We start from the raw sequence: 15,454 nt of genomic DNA, 5'->3' as shown, positions 1-15,454 counted from the left end.
TTAAAGCTGGCAGAGATTCAGGTCTCCATGTCAGATAGATAAAGAGGGGCCTATATATCACTCTGAAAGAAGTCCTTATTCCTGCTCCAGTAGTTCAGGATTTTAAATAAGGTTTAGTATCATACAAAACTATGCAAAGGTATCTAGCATTACATCTTAATAAATACAGCTTAACTGTTTGTAGTTTAACCAAAAAAAACCTTAGTATTCCCTTGGGCTGGCTCCAAATCTGTTTAAATTTCCTTTCCCATAATGTCTAAAGGAGAAAACTTACCATCTGTCCTGGCCTCTACCAAAATGAAATTAAAATATTAAAGGGTCTTCATGGCCTGTATTTTGAACTTGTAACAGGCCTTAACATTAAAAACCCTAATTTAAGTTCAATTAATCACAGAGGCTAAAAAAAAAAAAAAAAAAAAAAAAAAAAAAAAAAAAAAAAAAAAAAAAAAAAAAAAGAAGAAGCTCTTGCTGTTTAAACATCTTGAATTTCCAGTGCTACTGTCAATAAGCTGCACAACTGAAGACCACTATTTCATGGCCAAAATGATTTCTAATTGTTGCTACCCTGTAGTCTTTTACGTCATGCTCATCACTTGACAGTCTAGAAACAGCAAAAATATCTCAGCAACTAAAATATCCCAGATCCCCAAGAGGTTAATGCTCCCAGTTAAAATTATCTCATGAGTAATTCTGAGGAATGTTATTTGAGAAAATTGCAATCTGATGTCAGTATCTGAAGAGAAAAGAGGCAAAATGCTCATATTAGTCACTGGCTATGAGCAGTCAGCCACCTGAAGTAAAACACAAAACATTTCTAACACTTTTCCAAATGCTTTCCTAACTTCTTGCCTGGTTTTGGAGACAATCTTGAGCCAGACTCACCTAACTGTGATGGGAGGACTCTGGGGCTCTGGAATGATAATTTGCATTAATCCAGTGTTTCTGGAAGCAGACTTCTTGTAAATATTAATATTGTTCAGCAGCATAGTAACTGGAGAGCAAAAGGGCAAAGAAACCTCACAAAAGCATGTTTTTCTGTGTTCAGGGCCATGTTCTCCTGTAGGATTTGTTGCCATAAATTTTCAGGCCACAAAACAGACTTTATTTTGCAAGAAAAGCTGCAAGTTATCAAGAGAGTTAATTGGTTTACGCTGTTTTAATAAGACCCCCTGGGAAACATATATAATAGTGGAGAGCCAGTATCACATAATAAAACACAGTTTATGGAGGATATTGCAATGTCAGATACAGCGTGTCTAATGGGAAGGATTTGCTGAACTTCCAGAGAACAATGTCTGTATCTTTTGTGTTGGGAGCCTGGAAATGGGGCTGCGTGGCCACAGAAATTACAGTACAAACAAGCTTTAGGTGGAAATGGTCTGCCGTGAGGGAATCCAGCACTTTATCGCGGGGAGGTCACACGGAGACCTTCCTCTTAGAGAGGGAAATCAAAGAGGCCAATGTACAGCTTGCCACAAGCATTTGTCAAACCAACCCCTGTCCCCTTTTCCCTTGGTTCCCTGCAGGGAGGGCACCGGGCAGGTGATGCCACGGAGGATTTACACACCTGAGCTCGGACACCCAGGCGTGGGGCCCCTGAGCAGGGAGAAATGGCACAGCTCACCACATTTCCTTGGTTGTAGGTTGCGAGGTGGAGATCCTGGGGGTCAGACCAAGTTACTGCCGGGAGTATTTCAGTGTCCCCACGGACAGAAACTTCGCCGACGCCATCAGCGACGCCCTCGAGTCCCTCTGGTACGTCTCCAGGGCTTGGGCTGGGCAGTTCCATCCCTCTGGATTGGATTTACTGCCAGGGAGCTTTTCGGGGTGGGCTTCCAGGTGGGAGGATGGGGGCTGCCTTAGAGTATGACACAGAAATAACACAGCAGCAGGAATGGGCCCTTACATTGGGAGTGCAGGAAGGATGTGCTCCTCTGTGCCTGTGGAGGCTGCAACAAGGAGCCTACATCCTGACTTACTGCTTCTTCTAATTTGCTCTTTCGGACAACTTTAGGATGAGCCTGTGCGTGTCTTTTCACTGACCAGCAAGAACAGGCCTTGAAATGCTGGTATTTAGAGAGGGAATTCGGAAATTCAGCTCCAGTCACTTGATTGTAATACAGATGCTTTGGCTTTTTCTTCATTTTAGAACATCTCAAACAAAATGTCTTTGGAGAGGGTACTCATTTTCTGCAGATATGAGTGTAGAATAGAGTAGAATAGAAGAGTTCAGTAGGAAGGGACCTACAATAACCATGTAATCCAACTGATGGGAATCCATCTCTCAGGCAGCTCCTAGGAAAAAAGTAATCTTCTGACTTAGCCTTAAAGTTCCACCATCTCTCATTGAAACATTTACAAGGGACAATTACACACAGGCTGTAAAATCAGGAAAAATTGCACCACCACATCCAGAACCAAAGCCTTACCTTGGGCATAATTAGCTCCTTCTTTAAAAACCTTGTTGGTGCCATAATTAATCCAAACCTAGGAAACCCTTCTACTTTAATATTTGCAACTGCCATAGCAATTTGAATCCACAAGGTTTTGTATTCAGGTGCTGAGTGTTGATTGTCCTTGAAATAAAGGCTCCAAAATGATGAGAACATTTCTGGGGATGCTGCTCCCGGTTGCACACTGAGTTGTGCTGCACAGGTGCTCACAAATAAGTGTTGTTTGTAGACAGAAGGTGTCTGAGACCATGTGAGAGGTTTTATCCTGAGATTATTTCACTTAGATTTAAAGAAAGTTACCTGCATGTGACATGAGGAATCCATGTGTGCCATAGGAGGCTTTCTGGAGTGTTTGCGACGCTTTTAATTCAGTGAATAAAAAAGGGAATGGAAGTTGTAATGCAGACATCAGCTCTGACTTCTGCTGGAACCCTAGAATTACTGTGGAAAGCTTTTTGGTCTGGTATCACTTTGGGATGGGTCAAGATATACTTAAAGCTCCTTGCCTGGTTTCTGTGAAGCACAGTGTATAAGGCTGCTCAGAGCTGGTTTTCAGCTCTGTAATCGTGAATGTGGTTAAAAATGAGGCACAAACTGCTAAAAGTATCAGCCCTTCGAGCTGTTATTTTGGGCAGCTAGAGAGTTTCAATAGCTAACTCAGTCCAAGCCACAAGGCTGCCTGCTGCTGTCTGCAGAGGAAAAGGGAAGGAACACAACAGTGTTGGTGGAACAACTGCAAGAGGTGAAAGCTGGTGATTTCAAGGAAAGCACAGATCTCTACCACGAAGATGTCTGCAGTAAATAACAGCTACAGTCTTATGAAATGCCCAAATCCTACAGATCATCCCAACACTGCAGAGGTCCTGTCTCTGGTGTCTGTTTACACACAATCCCTGGTGAATTTCTTCCCAAGTTCTTTCTCTTTAAACTAAATGCCCTGTCTCCAGCAAGGCAGGAAAGAGGAAAAAGGCATTAACTGAGATAAGATTAACAATCAGGCTTGGGTGTAAATACTGCAGGGACTTGGAGTAAGAAGGGAAGGAAGAGAACGAACAGATTAGAAACAAAGTAGGTTTTCCTTATTCTTTCTCTCATCCATCCTCTTTGTTTGTTTCTTTAAGGTTTAGGAGAAACAGTTCCATGCTGCTGAGCCAGCCCATAAGAAGAAATACTTTTTTTGTAGGCATAATCATTTAGCAGGATTTAACATCTCTGACTAGAAGAGTCTTGAGCTTGTCATCCGTATCTTTTGCAAGTGCTTTTGACTTTTGAAGCTGCTCAAAGGCTGGCAAATGCAGTGTTTCCTTTCCACACCCCAGATGATTGGAAAAGCCCATCAGGCTGAGACTGTCCTTAGCTATTTGTGAGCAAACAGCCCGTGGCAAGGGCACTATTAGCAGTAGCCCTAAGGGCAGGGATTGTACTTAGGGAACTGCACTTGGGCTCCCACCATTAGCAAACCTCGCAGAGGCTCCAGGGTGGAGAAGTGCCACTGAGCTTCTCTTGCAACCAAAGGAACTCATCCTTCAGCAATATTCTCCAGTCTCTTAAAACAGGGGCTTCAAGACCACTGTTTGGACCAAGAACATTCAAGACAAAGTCAAGCATCTTGTTTTGGCAAGTGAAACTAAAACCTCCCCTGCATCTTTTCAACAACTAACCTAAGGGCTGTTGTAATGTACCAACCTTCCTGTAAAGGTGTCATGAAGTCTTTGTCATACTTGCAAAGTGTGCTGGAAGAATATAAAACACCTTTTGGTATTGCCATCAGTGCTGTCCAACTTTCTTCAGCAATCTTTTCCGAGTCATTTATTTGGAAAGTTACTGGTGATGGAAGAAGACAGGACTAACAGAAAGACAGAATACTTCTCCCATATAAGCCACGATAAGGGTTTTCTTAGAAAACTTAGAAACTCCTTCTTTTTCCATGGAAAAACAGGCAAAAAATGGAAACAAAGTCAAACTCCAGATGTGCTGTACCAAATTCTGCAAACTCCTAAGCATGCTGCATTACTGGAGCTTGTCTCATTGAAGAAATTCAATATTCTTCCTTAGAGTACTGAGCCCTCACTGAGAAATCTCAGCACAGCCTAAATGAGATCTCTTGTTTCAAGCACTACATCTCTTTCTTAGCTTCTATCTTGATCAAAATGATCATTACTAACAGGTGAGAAGACATAAATTAATTAAAGTAGCTCATAAACAGGCACTGCAGCAGAAGATAACTATTTCAGTAGGTTCAATGACTGTGTATGCAATAGAGAAATTACAGGGTTTAATTTTAGAAAACAATTTATGTCTAATACAGATGGAAAGTAATGCTTAAAATGAAACTAGGGAGAGAGGAGGGCTGCTTCATTTAAATTATTTTAAAATCTTGAAGAATGAGAAACCACACTGTTCTGCAGGGCCAGCAGTGGAGAAATTCCCACCACAGCAGACACTTCCAACTCCTCACAGGACTGCTGCTCTGAGGCCTTCTGCAAATTGAGGAATGCAAATGGCAGACCCTAATTCATTCACTCAGTCCCTCACCTCTGACTTTGCCTCTTCTGTCCCACTCATTACACCACAACACCCAGTGTCTTTAATTAGAGACGCTGGACTAACGAGTCTTTCCATCAGGCTCTTGGAATGGATGAGCACACCTCATATGGATGGCATGTTCTGCAATAAATTAAATAAAACACAAAAGCACTGGGTTTGAGCCTCATGGGTATAGGCTTGTGATTTTATCCACACAACTTCTCTCAGGGAGATTTAGAGTGAACAGCAAAGTGGTCATGAAAATGAAAGTAAGCCCTGATGTGTGTGCTATCCCCACTAATTAGGCTGAGAGCAATCAGTGCAGAAAATGTGATCAGCTGAACTTGTGCAATTTTGAGATTACTTTAGTTTCCCTTGCTCATGTTCCTGGATAAAACCCCTTTCTAAAATCTCATCCCAGCTCACAGTGCTCAGTCTTTTGTAAGGCAGAGCACATCCTGAGTTGAACTCCGTGGTTTGTAAGACCTCACAGAGGAGAAAGCCAGAAGTGCCAAACTTTAATTAAAGCACACTTGACTGGTAACTCCCATAATCCTTTTAATGGGGCATTCAGCATGGAAATCAGAATGTCTTTGTTATTAAAGGGGAAGCTGCCTTCCTCATTCAAAGAGGCTGGAACAGGCCAGCCTGTGCTGGCACACGGCAGCTTCCACCTGCTGCCTCTGAGGGAAGCCTCAGGCAAACTCAGGAGGCTCTGGCTGTGAGTAATGAGCCCAGCAGTGCAATAGGTGATGGGACAGCACCGGCTGGGAGCAGGAAACGGGCTTCTGTGGCTCTATGTGCTGGTGAAGACAACACCAGGCAGTGTCCAGGTGTATCAGGTGTATCAGCCCCTCACTCGCTGCCCTGTCCCAACCTGTAGGAGATGGCTACAGCTGCCAGAGGTCACATAAACAACCTGCAGCTGCATTAAACATCAGGAGGCATGGTCTGCCCTGATCTCTATAGAGGCAGAGGCCCTGCAGCCTTGAGGGTAGCTGGATGAGAAACAGGATGGGAAAGGAGAAGTTTGGAGAACAGCTAACCACAGGAACGCAGAGGTGGGAATCAGTTAGCGCTTTTCTCAGATAAACAATAGTCGGCTCGCTTTTAGCAATATGCATGATCTTCTTAGGTGTGCTGTATATTGTGTGACCTTTTCCAATAACCTGAGCCTTGTTGATCAATGGTAACTATTGTGGCATTTCCCCCGCCGACGGTGACAAACCAACGCAGCAATGACAGCGCTGAGATGGCCGCGGTGTACCACGAGCGCATCGACGTGGAGGGCCACCACCACGGGCCCTGGTCCCAGCAGCGCAGGGACGCCCTCAGGGAGGTGGACAAAGCCCTCAGCAACATGATCTCACTCATCAAGGTGCGTGCACCCACAAACCCAGCTCCCGTGTGTCTTTGGGAGAGGCTTTAACACTGGTCTCTGAATAGGCTGAGAGCTATTTAATACCTGTCGCCAAATGCAGGGGCTGTAAATTTTTATTTCCTGAGAAACAGGCTACTGAGATCCTGTGGAATCACGGCACCATTACCCTCATTATTCTTTTCACTGATGGCATTATGACCATCCTGGTGGACTCACACCAGCAGCCCCAGGGAACCACAAACCAATATCCTCATTGCTCTGTTTATGACTTGTGTTACCAGCTGATCTTTATGGTAGGCAGAGGAATGAAAACCGTGTGTTTCCTGAGGTTTGTGGAATCAGACAATTAACTTTTATAGTGGTTTTTATGACAGCATTCAGAACTCTGTACTTCAGACTTGGTTTTAGAAAAGCACTATCAAAATTATTTTGCAGCAAGAAAATCTTATGGATAAACGGCAACTCTATTAATATTTCTGACAATGATAAATGCATGTTGGAGTTTTTATATGTTTGAGTGAAGAGAGGAAGATGTATCTTCAATTTCACTAAATATTAAAAGCCCTGGTGTTAATGCTCATATTTGAGAGGGAAAGAGAAACACCCTTCCGAAAGTTGCATCATAGCAAAATTGCTGCCTGGACTTGTTTTGGGAAAACTGGTGCTGACCTCTCAGACTCCTCCAGAGCAGCAAGTAAAAGTGGGTGTCTACCATCATGAGTGGTGGCAAAAGCACACTGCAGGATATTCGTGGGTGTGATCCTTCTGGTTAAACTCCACTGAACCACTGGGGGTCAAAAGGGGATTTGTATTTTCCAGCCGGCACAGACAGTGCAAAGCCCTTACATGGCCCTAAAAGTTGTCCTGCACTTTCTACACAGAGAAAAGGCCTTCAGAATGATCTCAATGTCCTCCTCTTCTCTGATCATGGGATGACAGACATCTCTTGGGCAGATAAAGTCATCGAGCTGAAAAACTACATCAATATGAGTGACACCATACAGATGAAGGACCGAGGTCCTGTTGTCAGCCTGTGGCCAGCTCCAGAGAAGCATGCAGAGGTGAGTACAGCCTCATTGCACCTCTCCATTTCATGTTCCCTCAGTTTTTATGCCAATTGTGTCTTCCATTTTCTCTTGACATCCAAATCCCACACTCAGAGATGTGTGCAAAGATCAGCTCTTATCAGGAGTCACTTGGATCCTGTGACCCCCCTGTGGTGCTGGTTTCTGAAGGAAAGTCACACCAGGCAATTAAAAAGCATGAATTTCCACTGTTGGCAAGGACACCTGCTTTAGAACCCCACCCCTATTAACTTCTGATAAATAGCTAAAAGATTGTAGCTCAAAATGCACTTTTAGGGTTTTGTCTATATTAGTCAATATAGTGACACTCTAGCTAGGATTTTCAAATGATCTGGAGCGGGTTCATATTCATATTCATTCAGGTTCAGGCATTCATATTCCAGTAAACTCCCACTGGGGAACCAACACCATTAGAACAGAACAGCAAAAAATATTTTTTTACATTATTTTCCTTGGAGGAATTTTTGATGAAGCATGTTGGATTGAGTCAGCCATAAAAGCTCAGCACTAGAACTTCAGGGGTTTGAGGAATGTATTAAAACAACAGCGAAAAGATTTGAAAAAATTTGAAAAGAATGAAAATGTAGTTTCTCTGACTAATAGACTAGGAATTATAGTCTAACCAGAAACTTGTGCATGAGAAGCCAATATTGCTGTCCTCAGAATATAGATGAGTGGATGTACAAAATGAGCAAGTCGTTCCCCAGGCAAATAGTTCTGATTTCTACATTATATTTTATCCTACAATTTATACTGTAGCCTGAGCAATTCAAAAAAAGATAGTATTTGCTGATCTTTGCACCCAAATGGTCTCCTCAGGAACTGTGTCTGTGATGTTGTGAACATTTCAAATCAGTGCCAGAACTGGAAGTTTCCTCAGAGGCGTGCATGAGCATTTCACTTGCCAGTGCCTCACAGGGGATCAGAGCACTGATGTGCTTAACCCAGAGCTCCCTGGTTCTGTGGGGCAGACCTGAAAATGGGCAAGCTGCAACTTCACCCAGCCACAGGCTTCATCCCACAGAGCTCTTCAGCACATGCCTTTCTCTCCTTAAACAGCCCAGTATTTCTAACAGCACAGTATTTCAATATTCCTAATGTTTCTAAGAAAAAAGTACCAGGCCTTATACTATAGTTTTGTTTCCTTCCTTCATTTCTTTTTAGGATCTCTTACTGGAGAGCTGCTTTTTAAGCAAAATAAAGTTGTTTTTCAGTTTCCCAATAGCTAGATTCTTTATTTCTAGTGAATTTTAAAGAGCTATGTTTGTGAACTGGAGTGTATTTTAATACAGTGGTTATCATCTCTGAGAATTACCCCATTTCAAAGCACCAGGAGTACTGGTGACCCCTCTCTAGCACTGGTCATGGTGGGAGGAGTTGTGTCATCTCAGCCTGGAGCTGTCCTTATGGTCACTGCACATCAGTGCACACATGTGGCACACATATGCACACAAGGGTGACCTAGCTGAAAGGCTGATGAAGAACCTTTCACTCTTTGAAGAACTGAGTTACTTATTCCTGAAGATTATTTCTGTTTAACTTGTTAAAGAACAATACAGAGTCTGGAAACTCCAACAGCTGCCTTCTCTTTGGCATATGAACATCTTTTTCAGGCATTTAGGACCTATTTTCTGAATAATTTGGGGTGTAATGACATTTGTGTGATTATATTCCAGACAGTATGATTAATATTAATAAACCACTTGCATGGCATTGTGCAGATTCCAAGCTGCAGGCTTTGGCTAATTAATCTCACATCAGATAACTAACAGAGCAGATAAGTGAGCACTATCAGTTCCTAGTAGGGACTGACTTGGGTAAGTGCAGGAAAGGCAGGTGAGGCGACATCCATTCTCCACTCAAGGGCACAAAGAGGGAAGGAGTGGCAGATGCTAAAGGTGATGTCGCTTTTCCACATCTGTACACAGTCCACAGAGTGCCTTAAGTGTCTCAGCATTTCACTCACTGCCTCCTCTGAGGTGTGCCTTCTCCTGTCTGTTCCTGCAGATCCACATCTATACATTTGTGAATGTGTGTGTTACAAATACACATAATACATCAATTCATGTTTTCCCATGTGTTTATGATCCGAGTTTTCAGGATCTCCTAAACCACATGAGCTGTTTTTATCCAGCCACGATCTTTGGACAGGCAAAGTCCTGGTTTAAATGCACTGATGATTAGCCATTGCAAGGGATTAGCCATTTTGCAGATTCAGGTGTTTTCATGTACCCATGAGTGTATTTATGATCTTCACAGCCATGTGGTGTCCTAACATTCATTTGTTTTGCAGATATATCAAAAATTGAAAGCTGTGGAACACATGGATGTTTATAACATAGAGGATATTCCAAACAGGTTTTTCTACAAAAAAGGGAAATTTGTGTCTCCACTAACTCTTGTGGCAGAAGAAGGATGGTTCATAGTAGAGGTAAAGTACAGAAGCAAAATACTTTGACAAGAGTGTGAAAAGGTGCAATATATTGCTGATCATTGAGTTAAAGTCAGTGGGCCAGCTGCAAAACTAATGTCAGATTCTGCTGTGTGCTTAAAAGAACTTAAAGGTATTGCAGCTATCCTAAAGGCAGACAGTTAAATAGTCAAAATGCCTCTTTTTATTCTGTTGTCATAAAGAACTAGTTCTTCTGTTTCACATTCTTCTTCCCCCTGCTATCTACCCTCATTTCAGGCACAAAAAGAGTGTTTCCTTTTTAAGTCCCTGTTATCCCTCCCTTCAGCAGCACCTTGTGGCAGCTTTTCCTTCTGCCTGCCTTTCCTGCCATCACCCTGTCCTAGAAATGCCCCACTTCTCCTGAGCCCAGCAGCCTCCAGAGGCTCAGACTGGAGATTTACTCCTCAGAGACCCCCAGTGCACACACTGAGCACCTGGGAACTTGTAAAGCAGAGAACCCAGACATGGAGACATTTTTTCATAAGTTATTTTCTTACTATAAATTGTCATCTTTACTTTGTGCTTTTGCCACTACCGGGCACCTCTAAATTACAGATATTAATCGCAGCTCAGCACAGCCCAGAGGGTGAGAAAACTGTGAATCTTCTAAGGAGGTAAACCCAGCAGAGGTATTAAGTGGTTTGCCCAAGGCCATATATTAATCTGTAAGCTGATAACAGAACCAAGGAGTCCTCATTTCTCTCATGTCCCAGCACAGTGAGTGCCCTTTGTGGCCTTGCAGGTGACTGTAACTCAGCTGAGCATCTTCCTTCCTGGCCTTCAGAGCCACCTGCTCACCAGGCTTTGCTCAGGACAGTCCACACTACCACATTTCTCAGCAGCCAACCTGAACTTAGCACAATAGTTTCTACAGCCGAATAAAAATGCACCTCTAAAAAACCCTGATGGCTTTGGAATACAGCTGGGTGAGTACCACATTTCTGATTAAAAAAAAACCAGCAAAAGCCAGAGTTAAGATTTAGACAGGTAGAGTAGAGATCTGAAACATTTTTTCCAAAATTATTTTTAAAAATTACAACTAAACTCTTTCGTACAAAAGTCCACAACAGAACATTTTTACATAGTCTGTAGAAAATAAAAAAGCATTTAAAAATCATTGAAACTCTGACAAACCTTAATAACAGTGCAGCAAACACTGCTGCTATGATAATTACTCCTGTCTCTCTGCCCATTCCTTCCCATTGTTTCTGATTTTCAAGAATGTCCCCTCATTAATGCTGTCAGATTTTCCTTCTCTTCTGTACACTTTCATTATCTGTGAATGGGATATGAAAATGAAAGTTTCCTGTCATATTTTTAAAGAAATGATTGAGCCTTCTATTATACCCCCTGCCCAAACCACTGAAGAGGGGATGTGCAGCTCTTCCCTGTCATGCTCCCAGGGTTTTTTAACTCTCTGTTTCTAGTGGAGAGCTAAAAGCTGTTTGAAAAAGGAGATTTTGGTGGTGGTGGTTCTTTAAAGAGACAAAGAGGCTGCATCTGGAAAGTTGTTTTCCTCTTCCTGGAGCACAGGAACTAAACCCCACCTGCATTTTGGTCAAAGCAGGATGAGGAGGGATTTCGTGCTGTACCAAACCTGATCTGCTCCTGTCACCGTGTTCCCTTCACACGAGTGAGTGGTGCCCATGCTCTGGGCCCAAGAGCCCCAGCTGCTGTCCTGTGCAGCAGTGGTGTTAGTGCTCAGGGCTGCAGGCTCACCCCAGTGTGTTCTCCCAGCCTCTGGGGATCAATTGCAGCACATTTACAAACATGGACACGCAGGGAAGAGTGCAGTGTCTGCAGTGTCAGACACATCTGCTCCACCTTGGGCCAGGATTCTAGCCCAGGCTGAGTCTGAGCATCAACAATCACACCTCAGACGAGTTCTTGCTCCCCTTTGGCGCTGCCAGGCAGGCACATTAGTGTGCTGCCAGTGTCCTGGGGGCACAAGGAGCCCCTGGGGTCGGTGGGGTTTGCTGTGAGGCAGTCCCTGGTGCTCCAGAAGGGCAGAGCTGGGATGTTTGCACAGCCCTGTCCCTCCAGCTGCTGCTGTTGGTGGGGCCATTCCAGGAGCTCTCACCTCAGCTGCAGCTATGGAAGTCAGTAGTGTGTTTTCTGACTCAGCTGGCACCAGAAATGAAGGAAATGACTGTCCCTTTGCACACTCTGTTGTGAGTGGGTGTCTCCTGATGTCCAGGTGGGGTGTGGAAAGCACACCACCTCCTCCTGCATTCGATATTTCTGGGAAGCAGCTGTGTCCAGGACATCTGCTGTGCCCATGGAGGGCTGTAGGTATGGCAGTGTCATGGTGCTGCCAAAGAACCACTGCAAATTTAATGGGAATTCACTTGTCTGGAGCTGATGCTGGCAAATGCTCTGCAGGATGCCTGATGGCAAACAGCACCCCCAGGAACCACAGGAAGATACAGCACAAGGAGGTGCTGTGGTAGGAAGAGAAGTCTGTCTTCTCCTTGGTTTGCTCTGAGCAGGGAAATAGATGGGGTCAAGAAAGGAAATTTGTTAGCTAAAATAGTTTGATTTAATCTGGAATAGATTACCCAGAGGAGCTGTGGAGTCACTCTCACTGAAAATGCACAAGACCTGTCTGGATGCAATCCTGTGCAATGTGATTTAGGACAACCCTGCTTGAGCAGGGAGGTTGGACCAGATGATCCACTGTGATCGCTTCCAACCTGACCCCTTCTGTAGTATTCTGGAATTATCTGGTACATCTGCCAACTGTTACATCTGAAGAAACTGGGGTTACCCTGGAAAATAGCTGGAAGAGCTACACCCCTCAGCCATCACTACTGCTGTCCTCACTGCACAGTCAATTTTCTCAAGGAATATGACAAAAATCATACAAAATCATGCAAAACAAATGTCTATAAAAGGAAAGGGATCCTCAGTTATTCCACTTCCCCATCTGCAGGAGCTGTGGCACCATTTGCCCAAAGTGGGAATGTGGGAAACTTTTTGGGACATCTTCTGTCCTGTGCCTGAGTGTGAAGGGCAGACCCAGACACACTGGAGGGCTGTGCATCTCCTTCTCTGTAATTATCAGAGAAATTCATATCATGGCTCTGATGAACTGGCAGTTGATGTTCTTTGTTCAAGTGAAATTACTGCCATAGTTTTGGGGTGATGTGGAGTCTGTCTGCTGCTATCCCTAAGGAGCATGGGGCAGGAGAAACTCATGGGCAGGGTGGTTTTGGTTTTGTTGGCATTTTGATCAGCCCCTAGGGCCTGATTTGGCACTGCTGTAGGTAAGAGCTGTTAACATGAGGCAGGAGAAAGTGAGGAAGGAATTTAAAAGCACATCTTAAGTGCAATATGGGCTAGGAAGAACGAGATTTATAATGACAAATTAATAAAGCATAGATCCACTGAGCAAGGAAATAAAACAGAGTCCAGGCCACAGAAAGTGGGATGGTCTCAGGCCAGAGCCAGTGTTCCCTGGAACAAGCCTCATTTGTTTAAAAACAAGTTGGGAGAAGAAAAAACAATTAGAAAATATCTAGTAGGGGTGATATTTGTATTGTTAGGCTGACTAGTCAAATGGAGCAAAAAATGACTTATTTTTCGGGGGTGTCAGTGGTGTGTGGGGCAGAATCAGCAAGGCAGGATGGTTTTCACATGGTGCTGCAGGCATGGCAGGAGGGACAGCACCTTCACCTCTGACGTGTGACTGTGGTGCCCTGTGCTTGGGGCAGAAATCCAGAGGAGAAATCTAGGGCAGAAATCTGGGGCAGAAATCCAGAGGAGCTGTCTCCCCCTCCAGCTGGGAGGTGGTCACTCACAGAGCAGAGGCAGGGTCAGCCCCTGGGATGAGCTCCTGGCAGTGTGGGGACCTGCCGGGGTGGCCCAGCACGGGGGGACAATGGCCAGGGCCAGCAGGCACTAACCAGACCCTGCTCTATCCCCCAGAGCAGGGACAAGCTGCCCTACTGGGAGAATGGCACGGGGAGGAAGGAGGCCTGGCAGAACGGCTGGCACGGCTACGACAACGAGCTCATGGACATGAGAGGCTTCTTCCTCGCGTATGGACCAGGTACAGTGCTGCATCCCTGGTGTCCCACCTCATCCCTGCAGCCCCATGGTCCTCATCCCCATGGTCCTTACCCCTGCAGCCCCAGGGTCCTCATCCCCATGGTCCTCAGCCCCATGGCCCTCACCCCTGCAGCCCCAGGGTCCTCAGCCCCATGGTCCTCAGCCCCATGGTCCTCAGCCCTGCAGCCCCATGGTCCTCACCCCTGCAGCCCCATGGCCCTCACCCCTGCAGCCCCATGGTCCTCAGCCCCATGGTCCTCAGCCCTGCAGCCCCTGGCACGTCAGGACCCTGATGCAGCACTCTGCAACACAAAATAATTACAAATAGATGGCAGGATTTCCTCATTATCGAGGGTTTGTTGCACTGCATCTGTTTTACAGCTGAAGAAACAGGGCAGGGGGATGTGAAGGGATTTGGTCAGCCTCTCTCTGATGTCCTGGTGCAGTTACTATCTCTTTGCCCTGTTTTCTGAAATTTTGGCCCAAACTTTCAGTTCTATCAGAAACACATGAATCCTGCTTTTGTTAGGGGGTCAGGCTCACTACAGCAGGACACTTGGTTTGGGAAGGCTGCAGCACACCTCACCCCCTGTCTGATGGCAGACACAACCCCCTAGCTTCCACTTCATCAGGCCCTTTACCCAGAGCACCAGGCTGCAGCTGCAGACAGGAGTGGAAGCACAATGTGCATTACAATCACGTCAGGCTATTGCATATATCAAGCACATACAGTCAAGTAGCTCCTGTACTTAACAATTCAGGGGTTTTTGTAGTTTTTAGAATAAAATTGGTCTAGAAGTAAAAAGAATTAATAAAATTGTTTAAAACGTTTTTTTGCTGAGCTGTTGTAAACCATACAGCACGCCACATCGCAGCCTGGTGGGTGCAGTCCCCAGAAGGCAAAGGAGCCCTGGCCCCAGAGCATCCCACGTTCAGGGGCTGAGCCCCAAGCTGATGCCAACTCCTCTCTTTTGCTGCAGATTTCCGATCCAACTACCGGGCGCCTCCCATCAGATCCGTGGACATTTACAACATTCTGTGCAGGCTGGCAGGGGTGCAGGCACAGCCCAACAACGGCTCCTGGTCCAGGGTGGAGTGCATGCTCCAGAACACGGCCCCCGGGGCCCCTCTGCCCCTCTGCAGCTCCTGTGTCCTGCTGCCAGCTCTGCTCTCCCTGTGCGCCACCCACATCCTGCTGTGACCCGGACAGTGCCACTGTCACCAGCAGCTCCGGCCTTCTCTGACTGTTCTTGTTCTTCATTTGAATAATAGTTTCATTAATAGAGCGCTGCCCCCACTCCTCCGCTGCGCTCCACCAGGCGTGAATCTGACCCATCCTGCATTTACAACGGGTTTAACATGCAGCCAGGTTTTGTGCTGCTCCAAACAGAGCCAGGGACAATGGTGTCACTCACCTAGGTTTACAGCGCTGGCAGGGAGAGCAGAATCCTCTCTATCCACAAAGTTTTCTGGTGGGTGCACGTGGAGCCCTCTGAGCATCAAACAC

The 15,454-nt window shown here is 45.3% G+C and overlaps 1 protein-coding gene across 1 annotated transcript in view; it reads left to right on the top strand.

The window, feature by feature from the left end:
- The window catches only part of LOC136359861 (glycerophosphocholine cholinephosphodiesterase ENPP6-like), a 28,258-nt gene extending 13,110 nt beyond the window's left edge, over positions 1-15,148 (top strand). Inside the window, exons 3-8 of the mRNA XM_066316766.1 lie at positions 1,644-1,755; positions 6,216-6,357; positions 7,242-7,421; positions 9,739-9,876; positions 13,825-13,948; positions 14,928-15,148. Of these exons, the coding sequence (XP_066172863.1) occupies positions 1,644-1,755; positions 6,216-6,357; positions 7,242-7,421; positions 9,739-9,876; positions 13,825-13,948; positions 14,928-15,148 (917 nt within the window). The remainder of the gene's footprint in view (positions 1-1,643; positions 1,756-6,215; positions 6,358-7,241; positions 7,422-9,738; positions 9,877-13,824; positions 13,949-14,927) is intronic.
- The last annotated feature ends 306 nt before the right edge of the window (positions 15,149-15,454 follow it).

Source organism: Sylvia atricapilla, chromosome 4, assembly GCF_009819655.1.
Source record: "Sylvia atricapilla isolate bSylAtr1 chromosome 4, bSylAtr1.pri, whole genome shotgun sequence".
Lineage (NCBI taxonomy): Eukaryota > Metazoa > Chordata > Aves > Passeriformes > Sylviidae > Sylvia > Sylvia atricapilla.
This window is presented reverse-complemented; position numbering and strand designations above follow the sequence as displayed.